Here is a 23,599-nt window from a genome sequence, read left to right on the forward strand (position 1 = left end):
GACACGTACAGCAGAAGAATAATAATAAATTTGGAGCACCACAGGGGAGTATTTTTGGACCAATAATATATTTGTTGTATGTGAATGAAACACACAAAAGTATATATGTACACAGATGATACTGCCTTTGTAGTAGACTATGAAAATGTATTGGAAGCAGAAAGACAATTACTACATAACTTTACCAAGCAAACAGTGTGGTGCCATGATTATGGATTGATTATGAATGGACAAAAATCAAGTCATGCATATTCATTCCCCAACAGTAAGTTGTGCCCAAGTCAATATAAAACTGTAAACATATCTTCGTGATTTTTTAATATATTAATAATGTCTGTAATTGTGATGCGTTAGAACAGGTTGTAAACTTTTGTTATTTAGGATTAGCAATAGGCAAACATTTAAAATGGGATTTTCATATTAATAAAATATTTCAACAATTGAGATTCTGTCTGGTTAAATTCTACTATTTGAAACAACATTTGCCTATAATACTTTACACCAATATATACACCTTTATATTGGTGTAATCAGTTATAAAATATGGAGGTAGAACATGAGGAGTGCAGTAGAAACAAGGTTACTACTACAAGTAGAAGACTTATAAAGAAGTTTGAAAATTGTACTGCCTGACCATATGAGAGATTACATAAGAGAGAAGATCGCACACAGTGTTTCATATTACAAATTGGCCAGTCAAAATATTATTCTATTTCATTAATTATGTTGATTGTTATTTTCCTCTTGAATACAAGACTATTAAACATCCACAAATATTGCTCAAGGAAAAGATACTACATAGTGCCAAGAATTAACAATGGCTATGGTTAAAGAACCAGGAATAGATTCCAACACATTTTGATAGGTTACCTGAGGTCCTTCAAGATTGTGATACATATTTATGGGCAAGTAAAGCTTAAAATAAAACAGTTTTAATATTAAACAATATGCATATTTAAAGCTCAAATTCATTACTCTTGTTGGCATTGTTAGTTGAAATAAGTTGCTATATTGTTGTATTGCCTTGATATGTTACGATGTTAAAAATATAGTAATATTGTTAGATATGTTTGAATTACAGTTAAAAATTGCTAAGTTCTCATTTATATAGCTTTTCAAAATGTTGCCATGTTATTTTTTGTACGTAATTTATTGTTCCTGATTTAAAGTTTATTAATTTTGTTTAACTGGAAAACATTTGGTTCTTTAATAATGAATTGCTCATAAGGGGAAATCTACTGTATCAAAATAAAGAGTAATTATTCTGTATCGACTATAGGCACACCTTTTTAGGCTTTTGTAGTTTTTTGTAAGAATTGCAAGTAACTTGCAAGGATGTAACCAGCGAGGGGGTTCAGAGAGTCCCATTCATTGGGTCTCCAGCATGCTGCAAGTTACATCATAGACATCAATAACGGTTTTAAATCCACTATAGTAATATCATTACCAATAGACTGCAATCCCTTACAGTTAAGAAGATGGGAACTAGCATACCAATGGGTTACAAAATCAAGAAATCCTCCAAACCTAAAACTGAGGTAAGTCCCTTCCTCTACTCCCTTCAGCAGAGTAAAAGTTTCCATACTTACTCTTACTCCTGTGGCCACTCGAAACCCAGATGGTTTTTGACCTCGCCAACAATGTCTCTCCAACTTCCTCTATCTTGAGCCACTTCCAGTGTAGCGCCAATCGTTCTTAAAGCCTTCTCCACCTGATCTCTCCATCGCATCCTAGGTCTGCCCAATGGCCTCACTCCCTCTGGTTCCCCTCGCCACACCTTCTTTATCATTTTATCTTCTCCCCTACGGGCCACATGGCCCATCCATCTCATTCTTTTACTCCTGATCAGTGCAATCACATCGGGATCTTGGTATATTTCTCTTAATTCTCTGTTCTTCCTGATCCGCCATATGTCTCCTTCTTGAACTGGTCCAAAAATTCTTCTTAGTATTTTGTTTTCAAAGGTTATTAACTTTTTTTGGGGTTTCTTTGTGAGTGCCCATACTTCTGACCCGTACATCGATACTGGCAAGATCATGGTTTTGTAAATTCTTAATTTAACTTTCCTCATTAATAGTTTGCTTTTGAGAAGTTTTGCAAGGCTCCAGTATGTTCTATCTGCTGCTGCCAATCTACATTGGACTTCAACTTCTTCTCTATTGTCATGTGTTATCGTCACTCCTAAATACTTAAATTCCTTTGTAGCCTTGAATTCATGGTTGAGTGCTTCTAGCTTTTCTCCTTCCTGTTCCATTCTTCTGCTTATTTTCATGTAGTCCGTCTTGTCTTCGTTTACTTGTAATCCTACTTTTGCAGCCTCAACTAAAAAGGCTTCTACTAGTCTGTTTAAGTCCCTCTTTCTCTCAGCTAGAATGGCTACATCAAAAATGCCAGGATATTGAACTTATCTCCCAATTTTACTCCTTCAGGCATCCCCTTTATCTTTTTTAGTGCTTCTTCCAGAGCAAAGTTGAATAGAATTGGTGATATTCCATCACCTTGCCTCACTCCTGTATTTATATTAAACAAGTTTGTGTACTCCTTTCCCACCTGTACTTTTCCTTTGGAGCTGCTTACACAGAGTCTTGCTAGACTTATCAGTTTATTTGGGATACTAAACCTTTTCAAAATGTTCCATAGACTACTTCTAGAGATACTATTGTATGCTTTTTTAAAGTCTATAAATATTATATACAGATCCTTATTGTATTCATAGTATTTAGAAGCTAGCTCTTTCATTATAAATATCTGGTCTATTGTAGATCTATTAAAGATCTACAAAAGTTTCCATACATACATTATATAGTACTGTCAACAGTTACACAATGAGAAGTATCTAGAAAAGTGTATTGGCATCCCTGCTTCCCACACTGACTGCAACCCAAAGTGAACAGCCAATTATACTCTTTTTCAACCTTCAACCTGCTCTATAGTTGTTGAAAAAGATTGCAGTGCAAACGAAAATTTCTAATTATGTAAAAAATGTGTACTTTTGTGTTTTTTCAATCAGAGGTCCCTAATATATAGTTTTCAAGATAAGCCTACTGATTTTCCTAACCTTTCATTAAACTATCATTCATTCTTAAAACTAAATTAAAATTTCAGCGTCAAGTGTGTATTCCATTCAGGTTAGTAATCCATCCACTGTACATTTAAATAAGTTAGTGTTCACAAGTTTATTTATTGATAGAAACAAATGAGAACACAGTTCTTAACTACACTAGTTTTTTAATATTCAAAATATATCGAAATAAAGACAATCTGAGGTGTGTTGAACAACAGTTGAGAGGATTATATATAAACAGGCCGAACTAGTTCCAGAACTCCCCACCAGAAAGCACTAAGTACAACTGATATCTGATGTACACCATAGTGTACAATTGTTGGTTTCTCTAAAAACAAATACTTCTTCAAATAGTATTAAATAATGTTAATAAAACAAAGGTTTCATCATCAAGCGACTCCACAAATAAATATTTACATTATTTTTCTTATAATTAATATTAAAATTAAATACTATATGGTGTAAATATGCAAATACATTTTATATATCCTGCCAAGCACTGCATTGAATCAGGATACAAAATATAAATTAAAAACCTAAAATTAATAAAAGAGGTAAAAAAATGCAATGAACTTAAATGCTTGGGAAACACTACACAAAAACAGAAATAAAGAAAAACTCATCATAAACAATGAAGAAGGCTCTATTGAAAATTCCAGTCTTTCTTCTCAATTTATTCAAAAATACTGTAGTCATATCTAATTTTTTATATTGGCTAAAATATTTCCAAAATGTTTGTATTTGTATATTTACACTATATGGTATTTTAATATTAACTATAGGAAAAATAATGTAAATATTTATTTGTGGAGTTGCCTAGTGATGAAACCTTTGGTTTTGAAAGACCTCGTCCATAAAACAAACCATATTGGAAAGTTTTGTTTTATTAACATTTGATACTATTTAAAAAAATTTCCAACTGCTCAAAAAGTCTTCAAATGTAGAAAAATGTTGATTTTTCATTAACAGTATAGGGTTATATCTTGAAGTATTGAGTCAAAATATTTTGGAAAGTCAGGTCTGAAAAGGTTAAAAAATATTTAGACTATTCTATTGTCCAGTCATAAAATTTTTAATACAATAAATTTTCCCCGAACCCTTGCAAGTTTCTAGTAACTGCAATCCAATATTGATACATGTTACTTATGGAAAAGGGAGGCTTCTCAAAGATAACAATAATTTTTCGTATTTTTGTTTCTAAGCCATAATCTATTTCTGTTGTAGTTGAACCAAGAAATTCGGAAGATGTAAAAGAAGAAGATGAAGATGAAACTACTTGGTAATATGTATATGTACGGTTGTAAAAATTAAATATCATGATTGGAAATAAATCCATGTGTTTTTTATAATCCTTAAAACCTTAAATATAATATTAAGTTTCATGTTTTTCAACCTATATCTGCACTTTATTATAACAGATCACAGTAAAGTTGTACATTCACTGTTAAACCTCAGACAGTATAAAGCATTTGGTATTTTATTGTATAATGTATACCACTTTTAACCCATTTGTACTGCAATACGAGTTAACTCGTATTTCACTAAGGTTAAAAATGTGTTATTATTTCATATTAATGTATAAAAATAAAATTATTAACAGGCTTGTTGCTACATTTTGATGTCTGTGGCACTGTCTGTCTCCGGTTTTTTAATCGTGACTACAAATTTTAAACATGAGTCAGGATATTATTGTTTGTGTAATCTATGTTATTGTTTTCTAATATTTTCGTGGTTTTGATGAAGAAGGAATAGGCTTATTACTGTTAGATGTAAGTGAAGAGAGTGAAATGAAAGTGAAGATAAATTCAGATCCGTTATAGTTAATAGGCATGTCCAAGATTTATTATAACATATCACAGTAAAGTTGTACATTCACTGTTAAACCTCAGACAGTATAAAGCATTTGGTATTTTATTGTATAATGTATACCACTTTTAAACCATTTGTACTGCAATACGAGTTAACTCGTATTTCACTAAGGTTAAAAATGTGTTATTTCATTAATGTATAAAAATAAAATTATTAACAGGCTTGTTGCTACATTTTGATGTCTGTGGCACTGTCTGTCTCCGGTTTTTTAATCGTGACTACAAATTTTAAACATGAGTCAGGATATTATTGTTTGTGTAATCTATGTTATTGTTTTCTAATATTTTCGTGGTTTTGATGAAGAAGGAATAGGCTTATTACTGTTAGATGTAAGTGAAGAGAGTGAAATGAAAGTGAAGATAAATTCAGATCCGTTATAGTTAATAGGCATGTCCAAGATGCCTATTTAGAAAATACTGTATCAGTTAATTAAATTGATAACAGTGAGGTAACAGAAAATGTAAATTATTATGATATGAATAAATAACATATATATGTATGTATGTGTATGTTATGATTCATATCTTAAGAGAAATAATTTGCAAAGTATAAAATTTACTTGTAAGACTGCAAATCTTTAATTTGAAAAAGAAATTGTTATGTAATTACTATTCATAATTGTACAAGTCTAGATACTTTTGTGCTGGGAATTATATGCAGATTTGAGAATAATGTGTTTTAACCCGTGTCAGTTTTTCTTCTGTATAAGTTTTTACTTGAACTTTTTTTATTACAAATATACATAAAAATAAAAGCTACATTTATATACAGTTTATGTTTCAAAAACAAAATTATAAACAACAAATTAGTAAATATTTAATTAAAATAGTTAAGAAAACATTTTTTAGTAAAAGCTTGAATTTTACTACTAAACCACAAGGTTGAGAGCACTACAGCTATTCCAAGAGTAAAATTACTAATGGGTTAACTAAAAATGAGACAAAGTAGCTGATAAGTTATTACAACAGTTTAGGTTATTTAATGATTGAAAATAGATTGTATCTAAACCGATTGTGCTTGATTTAGAACTTATGTGATTGTTCTCTTAACTAGGTTTAACACTCTTAATGGCTCTAGCTATTTTTCCATTTGCTTCCCAAGCCACTACACATATCTGTCAAAAGTGATACAGTACAGTGCAAGTCCTTGTTTTCAGATCTTTGTTCACAATATTACTCTATTCCTTGGTTCAGCCTAGGAATTAATATAAACTTTTATAAACCCGTATTACGAGGTATGGCTATTAAATAACGGGACTGACGCTGCAGTGGAACGAGTAGGCATGCGCCAACCAACAAAGACCAATAGCTGTGTAGTTTGAAACTTTCACTTCAGAATGCAGTTAGTCTTGTTTCTGTAAACAACATCGTTGTGTTATAACCTTCATTTATGTAAGTGTTGTTATTTTGTTTTGCCGGAAAAATGATTAGCGTAATAATAGAGCAACGAATTGTTATTAAATTTCACGTTAAACTTGGAAAAAACCGCTACCGAAACCTATAATTTACTAAAAAAAGTGTATGTCAGTGAATGTTTATCACGGACTCGTGTTTTTGAATGGTTTAAGCGTTTTCAAGATGGTCGACAAGACGTGGAAGATGATTCGTGGCCAGGTCGTCCTTCAACATCAAAAACCGGAAGACAATGTCGAAAAAGTTGCTAATTTGATTCAGTCTGACCGACGATTAAGCATTCGTGCAGTTGCTGAATCTGTAGGCATTGATAAAGAATGTGTACGGCAAATTTTACATGACAATTTGAACATGCGAAAAGTGTGTGCAAAAATGGTACCAAAAATTCTTACGATTGATCAACAAGACTCGTAAAAATGTTTGTACTGACACTTTGAATGCCATTGAAAATGACGCAAATTTATTAGAAAGAATAATAACATGTGATGAATCATGGTTTTTTTACTTATGATCCGGAAACGAAGCGCCAATCCATGCATTGGAAGACCTCAACTTCACCGAGAGCCAAAAAAGCAAGAATGAGCAAGTCAAAATTTAAAGCAATGATGATTGTTTTTTCGACATTCGTGGGATTATGTACCTTCACTGGGTTCCTGAAGGTCAAACAATTAATCAATATTACTATCTTGAGGTACTTAATAAACTACGTGAAAGAGTAAGAAAAAAACGACCTGAAATGTGGAAGGACAAATCATGGATTTTGCACCAAGACAATGCGCCAGCTCATTCCGCCTTATCTGTCAAGCGGTTCCTGACCAAGTACAGCATCCCAGTGTTAGAGCATCCACCTCACTCGCCAGACCTAGCACCATGCGACTTTTATCTTTTCCCTAAGGTGAAATCTGCACTGAAAGGTACGAGATTTGAATCCGTAGAAGCTGTTCAAGAAAAAGCGGCAAGACTCCTGAAAGAGTTGACAGAAGATGACTTTCAGCATTGTTTCCAACAATGGAAAATTCACATGGAGCGTTGCAGGGATAGAGAAGGGGTGTATGTATATTGAAGGTGATAATAAGCAATTATGTTTAAAATTAAAATAAATTTTTTTTAAATATCAGTCCCGTTATTTAATAGCCATACCTTGTATGTCGCTCATCAGTACAAAACAATAGCACTGCTCTCTCCATTCATTCCTTCACATATTGCACTTTGTACCTCGTGCATTGCTTTATGATTTCATTTGCAATTTATCATCAGAGGCTTACTTGTGCTAACCTGTTCCTCAAGTCCTAGTCATGGAGGGACAAGAGTAAAATGAGTAACTAGAATGCTCATGGAGTTATGTTACTGCTAGTCCCTCTTGTTTTTCAATATACACATTAATACAAAACTAAATGAAACAAAGTATGACATTAAAAATAATTGGACAACCCCAAAAGAAAAGGGCAGCTATTTAGAACTCCAGTTTAATCAGATTTAGAAACCAGTTTTGAAAAAATTCCTTATCATGCTTTTTTTCTAATTGAGAGCTTTCAAATGATATGCATATTGGCCTTGTTTTACATTTACGTTTTCTTGTAGGGCCGTCTTCATAAGAAGGTAGAAAGACTTATGCAAATGAAACAAAATATGACTTAGTCATACAAAAATAACCACTAATATATTTTCAATATATTCATAACACAAAATTTAGATTGTTAAAAAAAGTCTCCTCAAGTGCGATTTTTGCAATGACGTGAAATACTATTTGATTTCCACCTTTAATTCTAGTTTTCATCTCCTCACTACAAACTGGGCACTTTGAAACGATCTTAAACAGTATAAAAATGGATAGACAACTTTTTTTAAATTCAGTACAATGTAAGTATTTGCCAATAAATTGTTATTTACACAGATTTGGGGCCTCTTTAAAGTTGAACACCCTATTATTAATATTATTAATAGTAAATTAATTAGTAATACTTCCACTCAAACCAGTCACTGTTAATTTCAGGTGGACCCTCCCACCAGATTTATCACAGACAAATGACTCTTAAATAAGTGTACACCAGACTAAAATTCCTTGGGGGATGGAAATCGAACCCATGACTCAAGGCTAACTCCCACATCCGAGAGTAGCTCCTAAGACCATGCAGCCATCCTAACTTATGTCTTCGATGTACAGACATCCTACTTACTTACCGCTTTCGCAGTACTCTAATGTGTCCCAGTCACTTAGATACATAAACATAATACCTTAAATACAAGGTGTCACTTGCTCGGGGTTCCTATTTAAAAATTTTTACTTACCCCCAAAATTCCCCATTTGGGGAGGGAGAGTAAAAAATGTTCTTATGTTGAAAACCTCCTCAGTTGGTAATATAGACATCCCTCAAAGTAAATCACTCCATCTCTATTCATAAGAAAGTTAATGTGGAGGGGGAGAGGGACTTTTAATACATCCGGTATAATGTAGAAAATAATGGAAAAATATTATTACTTATACTGCATTGAAAATAATGGGAAAATATATATTAAATAGCCTATAATACAAGAGTTATTGCATAAATGATGGGAGCTATTTAATGTCTCACTTCCAAGTTTCAAAATGCAACCAATTAGTGGCCTTATTCATTAACAGGTACTTATGGGATAACCAAAGGGTGCTACTGCATCCCACACTGTTGGGTGAGGGCACACATGATCGGACTGTGTAAAATATCTCATCTAACACACATTACAGATCTGATCAAGAATGCCTGTTTGGTTGTTGACATAGTTAGCACTGCCGGTGGTGAATGAAAAGCTTACCTCTAGATTGCATTTTTTAAAGGTATGCAACATTCAAGAAGCAGTGACAATGATGCCTCGTGCTAGAAGTGGCACTCTCAGTAACCACATACTTACAACTAAAAACAGATCTGATTACATATGACCTTGACATTAACCAATTACCAGGATACAATCTTGTAACGATTATCTACCCCTCTTTTTCCAAACAATAACTGTCTTAACGGTTATAAAAACTGATTCTCTACTGCTTAACAGACATTTTTAGTAATTTTCCTGTAAATACTGAGTTTAGAGCGGCCCCTCCACAAATCTAAATCCACGTTTAAAATATTCCAAACTATGAAAATTGTCATTATTACCATGAATTTTAGTGAGGAAAGTAGTGAAAAATTAATAATACCTAATAACCAAAATTTGGCCCGCTCAATCAACCCTTGTAGTGCCAGGCCAAACATTAATAGTTTTTTCCGATAATGCAGAGATTTTCTACCCGGTACTATTGAACGATGCCAGGTCTATTTCAGTTATTGAGGTTGTGTTGAGGTATTATGTTCCAGTAACCTGTGGCAACTGTTACGGTAGTAGTAACATGTTAGTATACAAAAGTTTAACTCACTATAATGTAACATGTAGACTAATAAAATTATAAACTGGTTGATTCACTTTTTCACTATACAATATAATTATTGGATACTACTCAGTCCTTATCTACATTTAGGCTATTCATACTTACATATTATTATAAAGAAGATAACCTTTTACAAGTGTTCTCACAATCTGAGCTTGAATTTGGGTTCTGGCTTGAAGGGTGATTTCCTTTTTTTTTGCCAGAAGTGTGAGGTGGCGCCTTCGAAGCTCGCACCGATAGCCAGGGGCATTTCCGATCGGTACTTTCTCTTCCCTCAGATCACATCCTAGATCGTCCAACACGATCTTACGTTGGGAAAGTACTAATTGGAAATGTCCCTGGCCATCAGTGCAGGCTTCGATAGCGTAATTTTTACATTCCTAATCTCATTGCTTGCATGAAGTGACCTCGGCTGTTACTTGTTACCGAGTAGCAAAACCAGAAAGTCGTTAATTGAATATCAAATCATTCAGCCCAGCTACTACTGAATCCCAATAATAAGTTACCACTAAATAACTTGTTACTGACACTAATGTACAAATAGTTTTGTTCATGTTTTATTTGTGTCACAAAGTGTCAGACACATTTATCCTTCAAATAGTAAAAAGTAAGTAAATGTTACTTTGTTATATTTTATAAATAAAAATAGCCTAGATAGTTTATTATTCACCATAACATTACTTTTTATACTGTAATTAGAAACACCTTTAATATAATTTGGTTAAAGTAGTTTTATTGAGGATTCTTTACTCATGAATATTAATCTCTGAATGTTGGACGCTTATTATACTGCAGTAAATTGTGGTTGTGGGTATTTATTATACAGCAGCCTACCATAGGGCCAATCTGATTATTGTGGGCCTTTCCTACATTTATTCAATTATTATAGTAGTCACTTGTTTATTAAGCATTTTGCATTAGGAATTGGCTAGCAACAAAAAACGTGAAATGGGTCATTTAAAACAGTATCTCAGTAGCCTATCAAGATTTAAAGGTGACTACATAGCTTATGCCTAAATGTACACAATTATCTAATGCTGCATACACTTTAATCATTAAATTAGACTATTGGGTTAAAAGGGTTAATTATACTAATCTTTTGTAAGGGGAGACTTTAATAAGCAGCCTACACTCGTTATTCTATTGATATTATCGAACAGTTCAATATATTATCAAACATCGATGTATGTAAAAAATTACACAATAAGAGTTATAATAAATTACTGTAAATAAGAAGAATCTCGTAATTATAATTTTAAATACATACATTTTACAATATCATTACAAAAGCAACTGGGCCTAGAATTAGATATCAAAGAAACCTTACAATATTTATAACTTGCCCAGCTTGATATCAATAACAGCTTTTGTGAAATGGAGGAAATCATTCTCCCCATGTGTTACCAGGAGCCAAACCCACGTCATCTTGAAGCTACATAAACAAATCTCGTCAATTGTGAGAAATATCTTACGGGTAGGGTACAATAAGCGGACCCGGTTTTTTATATCGAAATTTGCAAACGATATTACTTAATCATAGGCTAACCATCGATATAATCAATCGATACTGATTAATTATTTTGAACTATTAACTGAAATAATTTATAATTATCAACAGTTGTAAACTCTCTAAAATAATACACGTGCAATAATATTTCAATTTTACATAAGTAATTCTGATTATTAAAAATGGCGGTCAATTTTATAAAAATACATGACGTTGCTTTTTCCTGGCTTCAACATATTGGACTTGTACCGAAAAACCCATTATGTGAAATTTGTGGGAAAGAAACAACTGTAATTGTGAGAGGAGTAAATATGGTCGTCTTCAGATTTCCTAATTTTGGTTAACTTATAATAATTTGTTTGATCACTGTAAGTAAATATTATATTCATATTTTAATTTAAAACATGATTGTTATTGAAGACTAGGTATAGGTACTTTTATATCGATTGATAGTCTAGGATTTGGGATGCGAATATTAGGTATCGATGACTATATTCTTCGATATAAAAAACCGAGTCCGCTTATCGTACCCTACCCTATCTTACATATTTTCCTCATGTTCATCACAATTTTCAAAATCTCAAAATATTACTAAGTTACTTACTCTTGTTGTTAATTTTTTAAATTAAAATTACTATGACTAATAAGTTGAAATCATATGCTAAGTAAAATAAATTGTAATACTGAATTACCCTTCGGATAAAAACAATCAAACCATTTGATAATAGTAATCGAATAACAAGTGTAGTTTGTTTATTAAACTCTACCCTTTTGAAATTCAGGTGATGTATAATAAGCGGCTACCACAACTGAGTCATCGATTTTGATTATTCAGAACTTGTAGGCTAATGACTACATTATATTTTTTAGGGTTATTGAATGTAACTTGATGTAGGCTATGAGGAAAATATAAATGCTAAAACCACTTTTAAAGTACATTTTTATTATTGAAAACTCACATTTGAAAAATAAAGTCAATCAAATTAAAGACAGATAAATAATTGGGTGACTAGGCCTAGTCTATTTTATGATAATGAAAACATATATTGAACAGATGTTGAAACATACCATATAACAAAGCACGACCTTTTTACACACTTTAAATGGGCTTAATTTTAAAATGAAGCCCAATGAGGGAAAACACCAAACACTTCAAATCTTGAACCAAGTAGTAGAAACATCTCAGGCCTTCTGGGTCTCTTGAATGGTTAACATCCACCAGTGAACCAGTCTTTGAAGTAGTAAATGAAATGTGTTCATCGCCAATTACTATTTCCAATTCTTGTCTTCCAACTCTATCAGGCTGAGGCCACAGTGAGTCGTCTTCTTGCATGATTTCCGAGTCGTGGATTATTCGTTTCAACTCTTCCATAACACAGTTGTGAACATAGGCTTCTTTTCGAATCATAGTGTCGTTCTTGTAATTGGAATTGTTAGCATAACGGAGTTTACCATCTGGTCTGAATTCAAACTCAAGGAATTCATGCCCAAATTTTCCCTTGTGTCCAACATAGTAACGAATGTAAAAATCTGTTGACATTCTCGGAATATTAAATAACTCACTGGAAAAAGCACAATACACAAACACTACAATACTAACCCTACGTGCTCACAAATACGAATGCTATTTCTCCACACGCCACAGTTCTACCACCAATACAAATTAAATTGAGTTAAGTATCCCTTGTTGACTTGACGCTTTCTTACTTTACTTCCTACAAAAATCAGTGTGACCACTTTGCTTGTTTTAGTTTATCGAAATATTTCTTTTATATAAATGTTAGCGACAGTCAATAAATATATATATACGTTTTAAACACATACATATATAGACTGTCACTAACATTTATTTATTTTTAACATTTTTTTTGTTAGAGAGAAAACCTAAATTCAAAATGAAAATTGTGGATTATGTAATGAATGTTCCATAATTTTGTCTCATGTGCCTTGTTTCATCTTTGCGTCCTATATTAATCACGCGTATAATATGCATGTGCATATATGTATATGTATGCGCGCGCGCGCGTGTGTGTGTGTGGCAGTTATTTATTTGTTTTGATTCCTCAAGCCATATCGAATGTTATAACAGTATTATTTTATAAATAAATCTATTTGTTGCTTGTTGTGTTATGTTTTATATGTATTGTTATATATTTAATAATTGATGTGTTAGGCGTTGAGTATAAATGTATATAATACAACAAACAAGCTAATAATTACACAGCGTGAAGCTAGAATAGCGTTTTTTTCAGCTTGAAAGGCTGTGCAGTGCTCTCCCAAATTTTCACTGGAAGTTATTCTGGGATATGAATTCTTAGCGAATACTCCATTACCATTGCCCATTGAAGTTTAACATGATTTTGTGGTATGACCTCTATCGAATTCCTTGGGAAGCCAAAAATATAATTATGTTCGGAACCCAGTAATATAGTGAAGATAAATCGTACAATTTAAAACAGATATTGCAAAATGTTAGTTGGGAACATGGATTTAGTTATCTCTACTTTGTTATAATCTTTTCAAAGGAAATTACGTAAGAATTTAGTGATGCTTTTGAAGCCATAATTGGTAAAATACTGAATGTTTGTGGTAAATTGAAATTAAGAGAATATGTGTACCAGTCTTTATAAAGCCAAGGCCCATTATTTATTTCATGCTTTATTTCAAAAATGAGAGGTAGAAATTGTTTTTGCACATTGGATTTACATGAAGCAAATATATAAGTAGAGCTCAATTTTACAGACTAATTAGAACGCACAAAGACTATATAAAGTAAATCGACTAATGTTTTAAGTGAAGACTGTCCCTAATATCTGGCAGAGGCTCATGGATCAACTGTTTGGTGACATCGATGGCGTATCTTGTGTTTTTTTTTTTTTTATATATATAACATCGTCATATAGAGGTCTACACTAAAATTTACGAATACACAAAACAATAAGTTGGAAATTCTTGAAAATAATTAAATGCATCTAAACAAAAAAAAATCAAGTTTGAAAAAATTCAGAAAAATATTTTGGTCATAATATTGACTGCAACAGCTTACACAAAACATATGATAAAATTGAAGCAAATAATAACTCTCCAAAGTATAAAACGTACCGAAACTTCGGCAACTTCTTGAATTGATCACCTACTAGAATACCAAATATTTCAAAAATAATTCACTACGTAACAGTGGCGCACCCAGAAGTCTTCTCTGGGGGTTGTCTGGAACACCGGGGAGTCGGGAGCATGGAAACCTCTTATATCAATCATTATCTTGAGCGTGTAATTTCGTAAACCACTGTTTAAATTTTAACACAGATTAAATTGAGCAGATCTTGTTAATTTGCCGGTAACTGCTCGTAATCACTTACGGACTACTATAACAGATTTCCTGCCCCGACAGGAGGTACAAGTTACCGCAAACCAAAGTACCCGGTAAAAATTACTGCTAAAGATACTTATACTCTACTTTACTTTTACACGTTTACTGGCGTTCTTGGTACAAAGTAATTGGACTCGTTTAGCAGTAACTTAGCTGGAACACGTAACTACCATTTCAGGAGTACTTTGTAACATATGGTTCTAGTACATTACATGGTACAAGTACGAGTACATTGCACGGTTACTGTCGTTCCTGGGTTTAGCAGTACCGGTAACAGTATTGGAACATGTACTGTACCATTTTAGGAGTACTCTGTTACGTATGATTCTAAATCAATACAAGTATATATCGTGCTCGGTTACTGAAAGTACCAGGTACAGGTAGAAACCACAAGAAATAGTAAAATCTAACCTGACTTTCGTAGTTGCTGCGTGACGGTGAGATTCAAATATTTAGTCTTTTGAACAAAACAAATTATATGTGTAGAACCGTATATTTCGCCAAATTAAAATATATATATATATATATATATATATATATATATATATATATATATATATATATATAAAACGTTATATATTAGTATATTTTATTATGACTTTTTTCCAAAGTTCCGACATAATTGATCTTTTTAGCCGAAAAAGACTCTTAATCAATCGATTATTTTGAAATAAAATGCTCCTTGGAGGGGAACCGATTCCGTTTGTCCGCCCCACCGGTCCGCCCTTGCTTCCTAAACGATCTACTTAGGAAAGGTAAAAAGTTTGAGTGGTCTGATAACTGAAAATGATGAGAAATGGTTAGTGACAGAGTACTAGTTCCATATTATGCAAGGAAGAAACTGATTTTGGCAACAGATGCATCAGGTTTTAGATTGTCTGGCGTGTTATATCACTTAATGGATAACGGAAGTGAAAGTATTATTGCTTTTATTCATCTGAACGAAATTATAGTTATATAAAAATGGAAGTTAATGTAATCCACAAATTTTTCCATTACTATTATGGAAGACACTTCACACTCATGACTGACATCAAACCTCTAATAACAATATGCAATATAAACAAAATATGTCCTGTCCTAACCACAGTCAGGATGCTTCAGCATGCTCAATTCCTCTCTCGCTTTGATTATGATAATCAGAATAAAAGTACTAAGGATCACCTGAATGCTGATTTTTTCAGGATTTCCGATAAAGACCAGGGAGATAATTGATTATGGCAGAAATCATGCTATTCTACAGCTACAGATTGAACAAATGCCAGTTACTGCGGAAGTAGACTAATAAACAAAAATGATGAATGACAACAAACCTATGGATACAATGCTTTGCAAACACATGGAACGCAGTAAAACAATTTCAGATCTAAGGTCATGAGTTTACTGTTAAAAAAATGTAAGTTGTAACTCCTAAGTATGTGAGAAGAAGGATACTGGATGAACTACATGGAGCCTGACCATTGGGATAGTAAAGATGGAGGAGTTGACAAGACAATATTGCTCATGGAGATAATATGTGGTAATAATAATTGATACAGATATTAATATTGTGGTAAGATCTATTGTGTAAAGATTGAAAATCTATTGTTTAGTTCAAAATGCACCGAGTAAGACACCTGTTCATCCATGGACGTAACACACCTTGAAATAAAATTCATGTTGATTTTGCTGGCCCGTTCATGAGATGTTTTTGTTGTTCTGCTGCGTATACCAAGTGTTTGGAAGTGATTTCATTGAAAATTATGACATCACAAAAGACAATCAATGTATTAAGAGACAGTTTTGCAATATTGCTTCCTATTACAATAGTAATCGATAATTTGACATCGTTTACTTCTAAAGATTTAAGATAATTCTATGGTGCAATGGAATAATTAACACATGCTAATCAGTCCAGCTCATCCATCAACAAATTGGCAAGCTGAGAGATACTTATGTAGGTACAGACTATGAACAAGAGTTTGAAATTCATGACTAACGTACAAGATTGTATTTACTTGAAATTATGCAGAATGCTTAAGCAGTATAGAAAACTATTATATAAAATGTTCAGAACTCTACTACGCACAAAAGTTTGGCTGAGTTAATGCTGAAAGGTAAATCTTATGAGACTTGATTTGGCCAAGATATATTTTCTACCTGAACAAAGAGAGCGTCAGTTTGAGAATACGCTCGTACGACTATATTTCAGAATTTGATAAAGAAGTTTAAGTTTGGCGAATCAGTTCAAGTTCGGTCTTATCGTGCGAGATGTGATAAGTGGAGTTTTTACAGAAAGAGATGTTACTTTATTACTTGATTGAAGGTGAAGGACAGATGTGGAGATGGCGTGTGAATAAAATTAAATAAGAGAATTTGTTCTTATTCAATCAAATGACAACACTATATTACCCACATTAGCTGCAGGACGTACTGATGAATTTCGAAACTGTCTATTGAGTGATTGAGAAAATCACTTTGATGTGTTAAATAAAAGTGCTACTGCTGAAGACGTTGAAACCACGAATAGAAAATCAGAATACTCTAACAGAGGACCACTATAACATCATAATATAAGCCGGCCAGTGACGAATGAATTTTTGAACGTATGATGTACGTCCGTCACTTGAGTCACCAAACATTAATGATCCAAACTCATCTTCCATTTTCGTTCCAAGACATTCCAACAGAAATAGGAGACCCCCGTTGACAGGGCAGCAAGCTTTAGGCCTATAAGAGAGGAAGATTGTCATATTGTTTTCTAATATTCATAGCATATGTTTGTATTCTTAGAATGACATAATCGTTCTGTATATGCTTACTTTTTGTTTCACTTTAAAAGGAAATCATATAGCCTATGTTCATTGATCCGTGCATTCCACTTGTAACTAATATTTGTTCAGTAATAATATTTCTTATAATAAATTACAAATAATACTTAAAGTGTAATTGTAAGTTTCATAGCTATCTGCTATAGAACTCAAGCTATTGCAATTTCTTTGCAAAACAAACAAAGCCAAGAAAAATTAGGATTTGGGGGCTATACAGCGTACACTTGTGAATTTATAAAACCCTTAACAATTTCTTTGATTAATATTTTTTGGCGATGACGATTTCTGTTAACGAAATGTACTAACTATCACTTTAAGGTGTATAATCGATGTTTTGTATGGAGAATTCTTTTTAATTTAAGGAAACTTTTAATCAAAGCTTTCTTTAGCAGCATTTTGAGATAAATCTTTTCTGAATACGAAAAATAGACAAAAGTGTCTGTGTTTAAATTGGGGGTTCTAGATATTCACAGTAGTATTTTAAAAAAAAGAACCCAAAGAAAATAAAGATGTGAATTTTTACATCATACTGTTCAAGTAGGCTGTATGTCAACACTGGGAAAAAATCCTTTTTATTTTTAAAAATTTCAAAGGACTATCCACATTTATAACTAGGCTGTCACCAATAATGTCATAGAGTGTCCAAAATCATGTATAAAAGGTTTTTTCCTCTACAATTGAGTTGAAGGCCATGGAGTAGTAAAGTAAAATCTACTTAGCATGTCCAAGTAAATCAGTAAAACATATTATAGTCTTAGTGTTAATTCTTTCAAATAGTTATAAGCCTATTACTACAACTACGTCATCATGGATTGGTTCACCTTCATGAATATCGTAACATTGATATTATGTATAGATGCATGAATCCTATCTCTACTAAGTGGTTCATAGCTCACCCTTTAATTTATGATAAAAGAAATCAGTGGCATTTCTGAGTACATTATTAGATCCGGCCATCAGTACTAATGCGTAATTTTGGAATTTCACTGAATTGAGAATAAGTCTCTGAATAATATCACCAGGACTAAAATTGACTATACACCACATAATTTCACTCTTCCGTTGTTTAATTCCTATTATTTCCATTGACCGTCAGAATAAAACTCAGCTTTGATAATCGTTTTGAATCTTCTCTGATCAATCACCACACTTTCAGATTTAGCAGTGGTTTGCATATTCGACTTCTTAAATAATTGCGTACATTGCTCTTTGAGGTTATGTTTGAGCTAACATCAATAATATACTTCCCCGGTTTATCCTAAATACGTGTTTTCACGCTAAACATCTTCAAATCCTGCAGACTGGAGTAAAATCTGACTTTGGTATACAACAATTAAATTTTGGGCCTTATTGTCTTAAATTTTCTTTTTGGAAAAATTGTTTTTGTAGTGCATATTCAATAAATTGTTTACTAAAGAATACAAGCAGTAATTTTATTTTCATAGCCAACATATATGGTCTTAAAATCGTCAAGTTTGGCTCATGGTACCCACGTTTAATGTAACGGGTTACTACCTTCAAATATTTGCGTTTAAAAAAACTACTTAAAAGCCGCTTGTATTTTTGGGCACTGCAATTTCGCAGCAGTATGTCTTAGTCAAACATAATTTAACAAAAATAATAACTATAATGTTAGAACAAACAATGAAAAACTACTAATAGCTAAAATACTACTCACCTCTGCATACCTCATTTGTTCAATTTGTATGAAAATGGTAAACACGAAACGTTACAAAATAAATAATAATGTGAGCTTTATAAAAAAGGGTTAATGTTAACATTATCTGGTCAATGAAATATACATTGAAGAAAATTAATGAAACGTTCATTTCAAATCTCTGTACAGAGTTGTGTAGGAGGATATTTTATAATTTTTATTTGTTATTTTATTATTTGTACTTAACTGTACAACACTATTTGTTTAACTGTACAACTTAAACTGCTAGCTTTTATCATATTAAAGTTACCAGCACATTACAAAAGGTTTCTTTAATTCCCATAACATGTTTGACTTTGATTAAAATTATTATCATCTACTTGTATAACTATAATGTTTCGTTATAATCACACCACTCACAAAATACATACATTGACAGGATTTCCTCCCCTTAGCTTTGTTGACTACAGGAAATATTGAATTTATAAATTTTAACAATTTCTACAAGCACAAGTAAATAAACAATACATAGTAACACACATAATAATATTAACATTAATACAAGTGAAAGAACATAATATTAGAACAACCATTAATATATTTACAAGTTTAACCTTTCTGAAGGAAACAGGATTTTTCCAAAAATATGTCATTGTTTAGTGATACTACAAAATCGGTAACACTTCGTTATGAGATCTGCAATCTGATCTCTTCTTCAGGTAAATAACTAACCTAATACATAATATTACAAACTAGGTTAAAATAAACAAATCATACCAGAACGTTGTGACACACGTAAATCAGGAATCACAACCATGATGTGAGTAAACTCCACTAACTCTAAAGCCGGGTCCACACTGAACAAATGTTTGACAAACATGTTTGTTGAAACAGTTTGGCCAAATTTAATTATGTTTGACAAACAATATTTGCCCGTGGCCAGTGTGGACGCGTTAAGAAACAAAATGAAGTAAATGAATTTATTCCTTTTCATAAATACATATTACAGACATAATTTAAATCAGGAATCATATACTACCACAATAACAAGTTGCGTGGCAGCATTACTTATTTAAACGTAAATATTTCCAGGTAGGGGAGAACAGTGCCGCCATCTTTGTTTGGACTCGATGTTTGCTCTCAGAGCGACAACTTTACTGGCAAACTGTGTGTCTCAGTCTATGCGAGTTCCTAGTCAGAAACAGGTCTATTGTGGTGTTTTCTGTTAGTGAGTTGCTGCTCTTTGTGTCTCCTATTCGATTGGTAAGTGAAGAACAATGAGTAAGGACTTTTGGACACAAGATAATGTAATTTCGTTAATACAACTGTACGAATCGCATAGGTTACTTTGGGACACTAACGAACCAAACTATAAAAACAAATACAAGAGGAAAGATTCCTACACTAGTATAGCTAAAGAGTTAGGTGTAAACAATACCGAATAAGTTAAGAAAAAAATTGAAAGTCTTTTAGTGCAATTTAGAAGAGAGAAAAAGGTAGTAATACCAAAGTCAGGAATGGGAACTGCCGACAAGAAAAAGGCTTGGTGGGGTTTACAATTTTTTCAGTTTTTAAGTGACAAAAATGTACCTAGACAAATAGTGTCAAGCAAGACACAGGATAAAGTTTCTGAAGATCTATTGAGTGAAAATGAAGATTTACTTTCATCTGCTGGCCCTTCAAGAACCAGCACACCTTTTTCGTCTGCTAGTCTTTTTAGTGGCACTTCGAATAGTAGTGTCAGTAGTAAGCCTGTTGCCAAACGTTGAAATAAAAGAAAGCTAGTTGATGAAGCATTTAATATCATGACAACTTATTTCAACAAAATGCAGCAAGAGCCAAAACCAACGAAAGATGAGCATGCAGTTTACGGGGAGTGCGTTGCCAACCGAATAAGAAAAATAAAAACCCCATGAGACTCTGCATTGTTAAAAACAAGATAGACAATATACTTTTTGAAGCTGAAATGGAAGAGTACAAGGACGTTTCTGAAAAACCTGAACAAAACAAAACATCTGAACAACCAGGAACTTTTGAGCAACCAGTGGAAGAGGAAGACATCGGAAATATTTCTTCATTGATAGCCTCATCAATGAATACAGTTTCTGGATACTTTGAGGACTTATAACATTTACACTTCTAATCAGTTGTTGCAGTTATTTTTTATTACATTTAATACAATTTAATGATGGTTAACAGTGTTGTATTCAGTATTTGTTAAGAGTGTTGTATTCAGTGTTTGTTCAAGAAAATACAAGTTTTTCAGGATACAATGTGAGTAATATTTATTTGATTTACCTTACAGTTAGGTTAGATTACAGTTAGGTTTAGTTAAATTATAATTAGGTTATAGTTATGGATTAAGTTATGTATGATTTGTTATATATTTACCTACAGCCTTTAAGGTAAATGTCCAAATTTCGAAGAACATCTAACTAACATCACTTCCAATTAAAAAAATTCAAACTTTATAAAATAAAAAAGTCAGCTGTAGTAGTTTATGCCAAAAGGAACCAGAGTTCATCCCACACTGCTCATGAGTAGTCATTTTGCCACGGTACACTACCAATGTTGGAGACGAAGTAGTTTGCATATTCTTCTCTCAAAAATTACGCAAACTCACTGGGTTTTCTTCCTATTCGAGGAAGTGGATAAAATGACTGTAATCCTTGGTTGTCTTCTCTCCAATCTCCAGGAACAATACTCCCATCTGGAGCTACGCTGTCTAGGGAACCAGGAGGTGTGTATACATTTGCTGATGATTTGCTTTGAAGCAAAAAGTTATGTAAATGGACACAAGCACATGTAACAAGAGTAGATTTTTCTGGGTCTAGGAGCATTGGCTTTCTCAGTACTCTAAAGACTGAACTGAGAATTCCAAAGGCATTTTCAGAACATCTGCGAGCTCGAGACAAGCGATAGTTGAATATCCTTTTTTGCTTCCCTTTTCTTGGTGGCCTGGGAACGGTTTCGTTATGTGCTTATTTAAGGCGAATGCATCATCTGCCACAATCACATATGGGACAGCAAATAATCTTCCAGGTAAAGCTTCTTCCTCAGGTAGACCTGTTCCATTTTCCAAGATTCTCCACAAACTACAATTTTTAAAAACACCACCGTCAGATATTCGTCCTTGGCATCCAATGTTCACATAGATAAACGAGTAATTAGAGTCTACAAGTGCCATTAACACAATGCTGTGGTAAGTCTTGTAATTGAAAAAAGTAGAGCCACTGTTTTCTGGAGCTTGTATCACAATATGCTTGCCATCTAGAGCACCGATGCATTGGTTAAACTGCCAAGCTCGCTTAAAATCAGTTGCAATCGATTTCCACTCTTCTGGTTTGCTAGGGGTCTTTATATAGTCCTCCAGCATACTAACAAGGGCAGAACACACTTCAGGAACGATTTGGGATATGCTTCGCTTTGATACTTTAAATAAGTACATCAAAGAATGGTAAGAATCACCAGTTGCTAAAAATCGTAACGTTATAGCCAAACGATCATTCACACTTATCACTTCTCGCCAGTTTGTATTTTTCTTAGCAACCATGGGTCCTATCATGTTAGCAAGTATTTCAAAATCTGCATTTGACACTCGTGTAAAGTTAGTGAACAAACAGCCAGCTCTCAAGTCAGTACGCAAGTCCTCACCACTATACTCGTACCTCCTTTGCAACAGCTGCCTCTGCCACCATCTTCGAGGTCTAGGTGAGTTGATGAACACAAACGCCGCGGCCGCGGCTATACAAGCAAGGCGACGACGACGGTACAACAAATTATCGTTCATGTCTGTTCCATTTGATAGCTCAGCACTGACTGTGTTAGCAAACACTGAAATTTTTGGCCAAACAGTAATTTTTTGTTTGACAATGTTTGACCAAACTTTTTAAAATGTTTGTCCCTGATCACCTCAACGAACATATTTGTCAAACATGTTTGTCAAACATTTCTTCAGTGTGGACCCGGCTTAAAACATGCACTTAATAAAAAACTAAACACAGCACTAATTATGAAAACTGAACTACAGAATACATGTCACAAAAGGTCTGCATTTGCCGACCAACTACCTACGACTGGTGTACAATTTTTCTACAATTTCCGAGGGAGGACGCTCGTTCCCCTGGGATTTATATATCAGAAGAACAACAAGAAAGACCACCAGGTTATGACAAACAGATATCAGAACCTACATTAGAAGAAGTAAAGGATGTGCTAAAAAGCTTAAAACAGGGAGAAGCACCAGGAGATGATGCAATACCAATAGAGTTAATAAGACATGGAAGTGACTCACTTTTAGAATACCTCGACAAAATGATAATAAAAATATGGAGAACGGAATTAACCCCGAAAGAATGGAAAGAGGCAGTTATTGTACCTATTCACAAAAAAGGCGACAAACTGGACTGTAAAAACTATAGAGGTATATCTCTACTCAACACAACCTACAAAATATTATCCAAGCTAATATTGAATAGACTCAAAGAGTATGCGGATAGAAACATTGAAG

At 33.1% G+C, this 23,599-nt stretch overlaps 2 protein-coding genes across 2 annotated transcripts in view; one reads left to right on the plus strand and one right to left on the minus strand.

Moving 5' to 3' along the window:
- LOC124367459 (protein PTHB1) overlaps window positions 1-4,395 on the plus strand; it is a 59,369-nt gene extending 54,974 nt beyond the window's left edge. The window contains exon 15 of the mRNA XM_046824284.1: window positions 4,289-4,395. Coding sequence (XP_046680240.1) covers window positions 4,289-4,347 — 59 coding nt within the window. The 3' untranslated portion in view covers window positions 4,348-4,395. The remainder of the gene's footprint in view (window positions 1-4,288) is intronic.
- Window positions 4,396-12,175: 7,780 nt separating this feature from the next.
- On the minus strand, window positions 12,176-12,921 carry LOC124367460 (protein mago nashi homolog). Its single transcript, XM_046824286.1, has one exon. The coding sequence runs from the start codon at window positions 12,790-12,792 to the stop codon at window positions 12,352-12,354; it is 441 nt and encodes a 146-aa protein (XP_046680242.1). The 5' UTR covers window positions 12,793-12,921; the 3' UTR covers window positions 12,176-12,351.
- Window positions 12,922-23,599: the final 10,678 nt, after the last annotated feature.

This window comes from Homalodisca vitripennis, chromosome 8 (assembly GCF_021130785.1).
Source record: "Homalodisca vitripennis isolate AUS2020 chromosome 8, UT_GWSS_2.1, whole genome shotgun sequence".
Taxonomy (NCBI): domain Eukaryota; kingdom Metazoa; phylum Arthropoda; class Insecta; order Hemiptera; family Cicadellidae; genus Homalodisca; species Homalodisca vitripennis.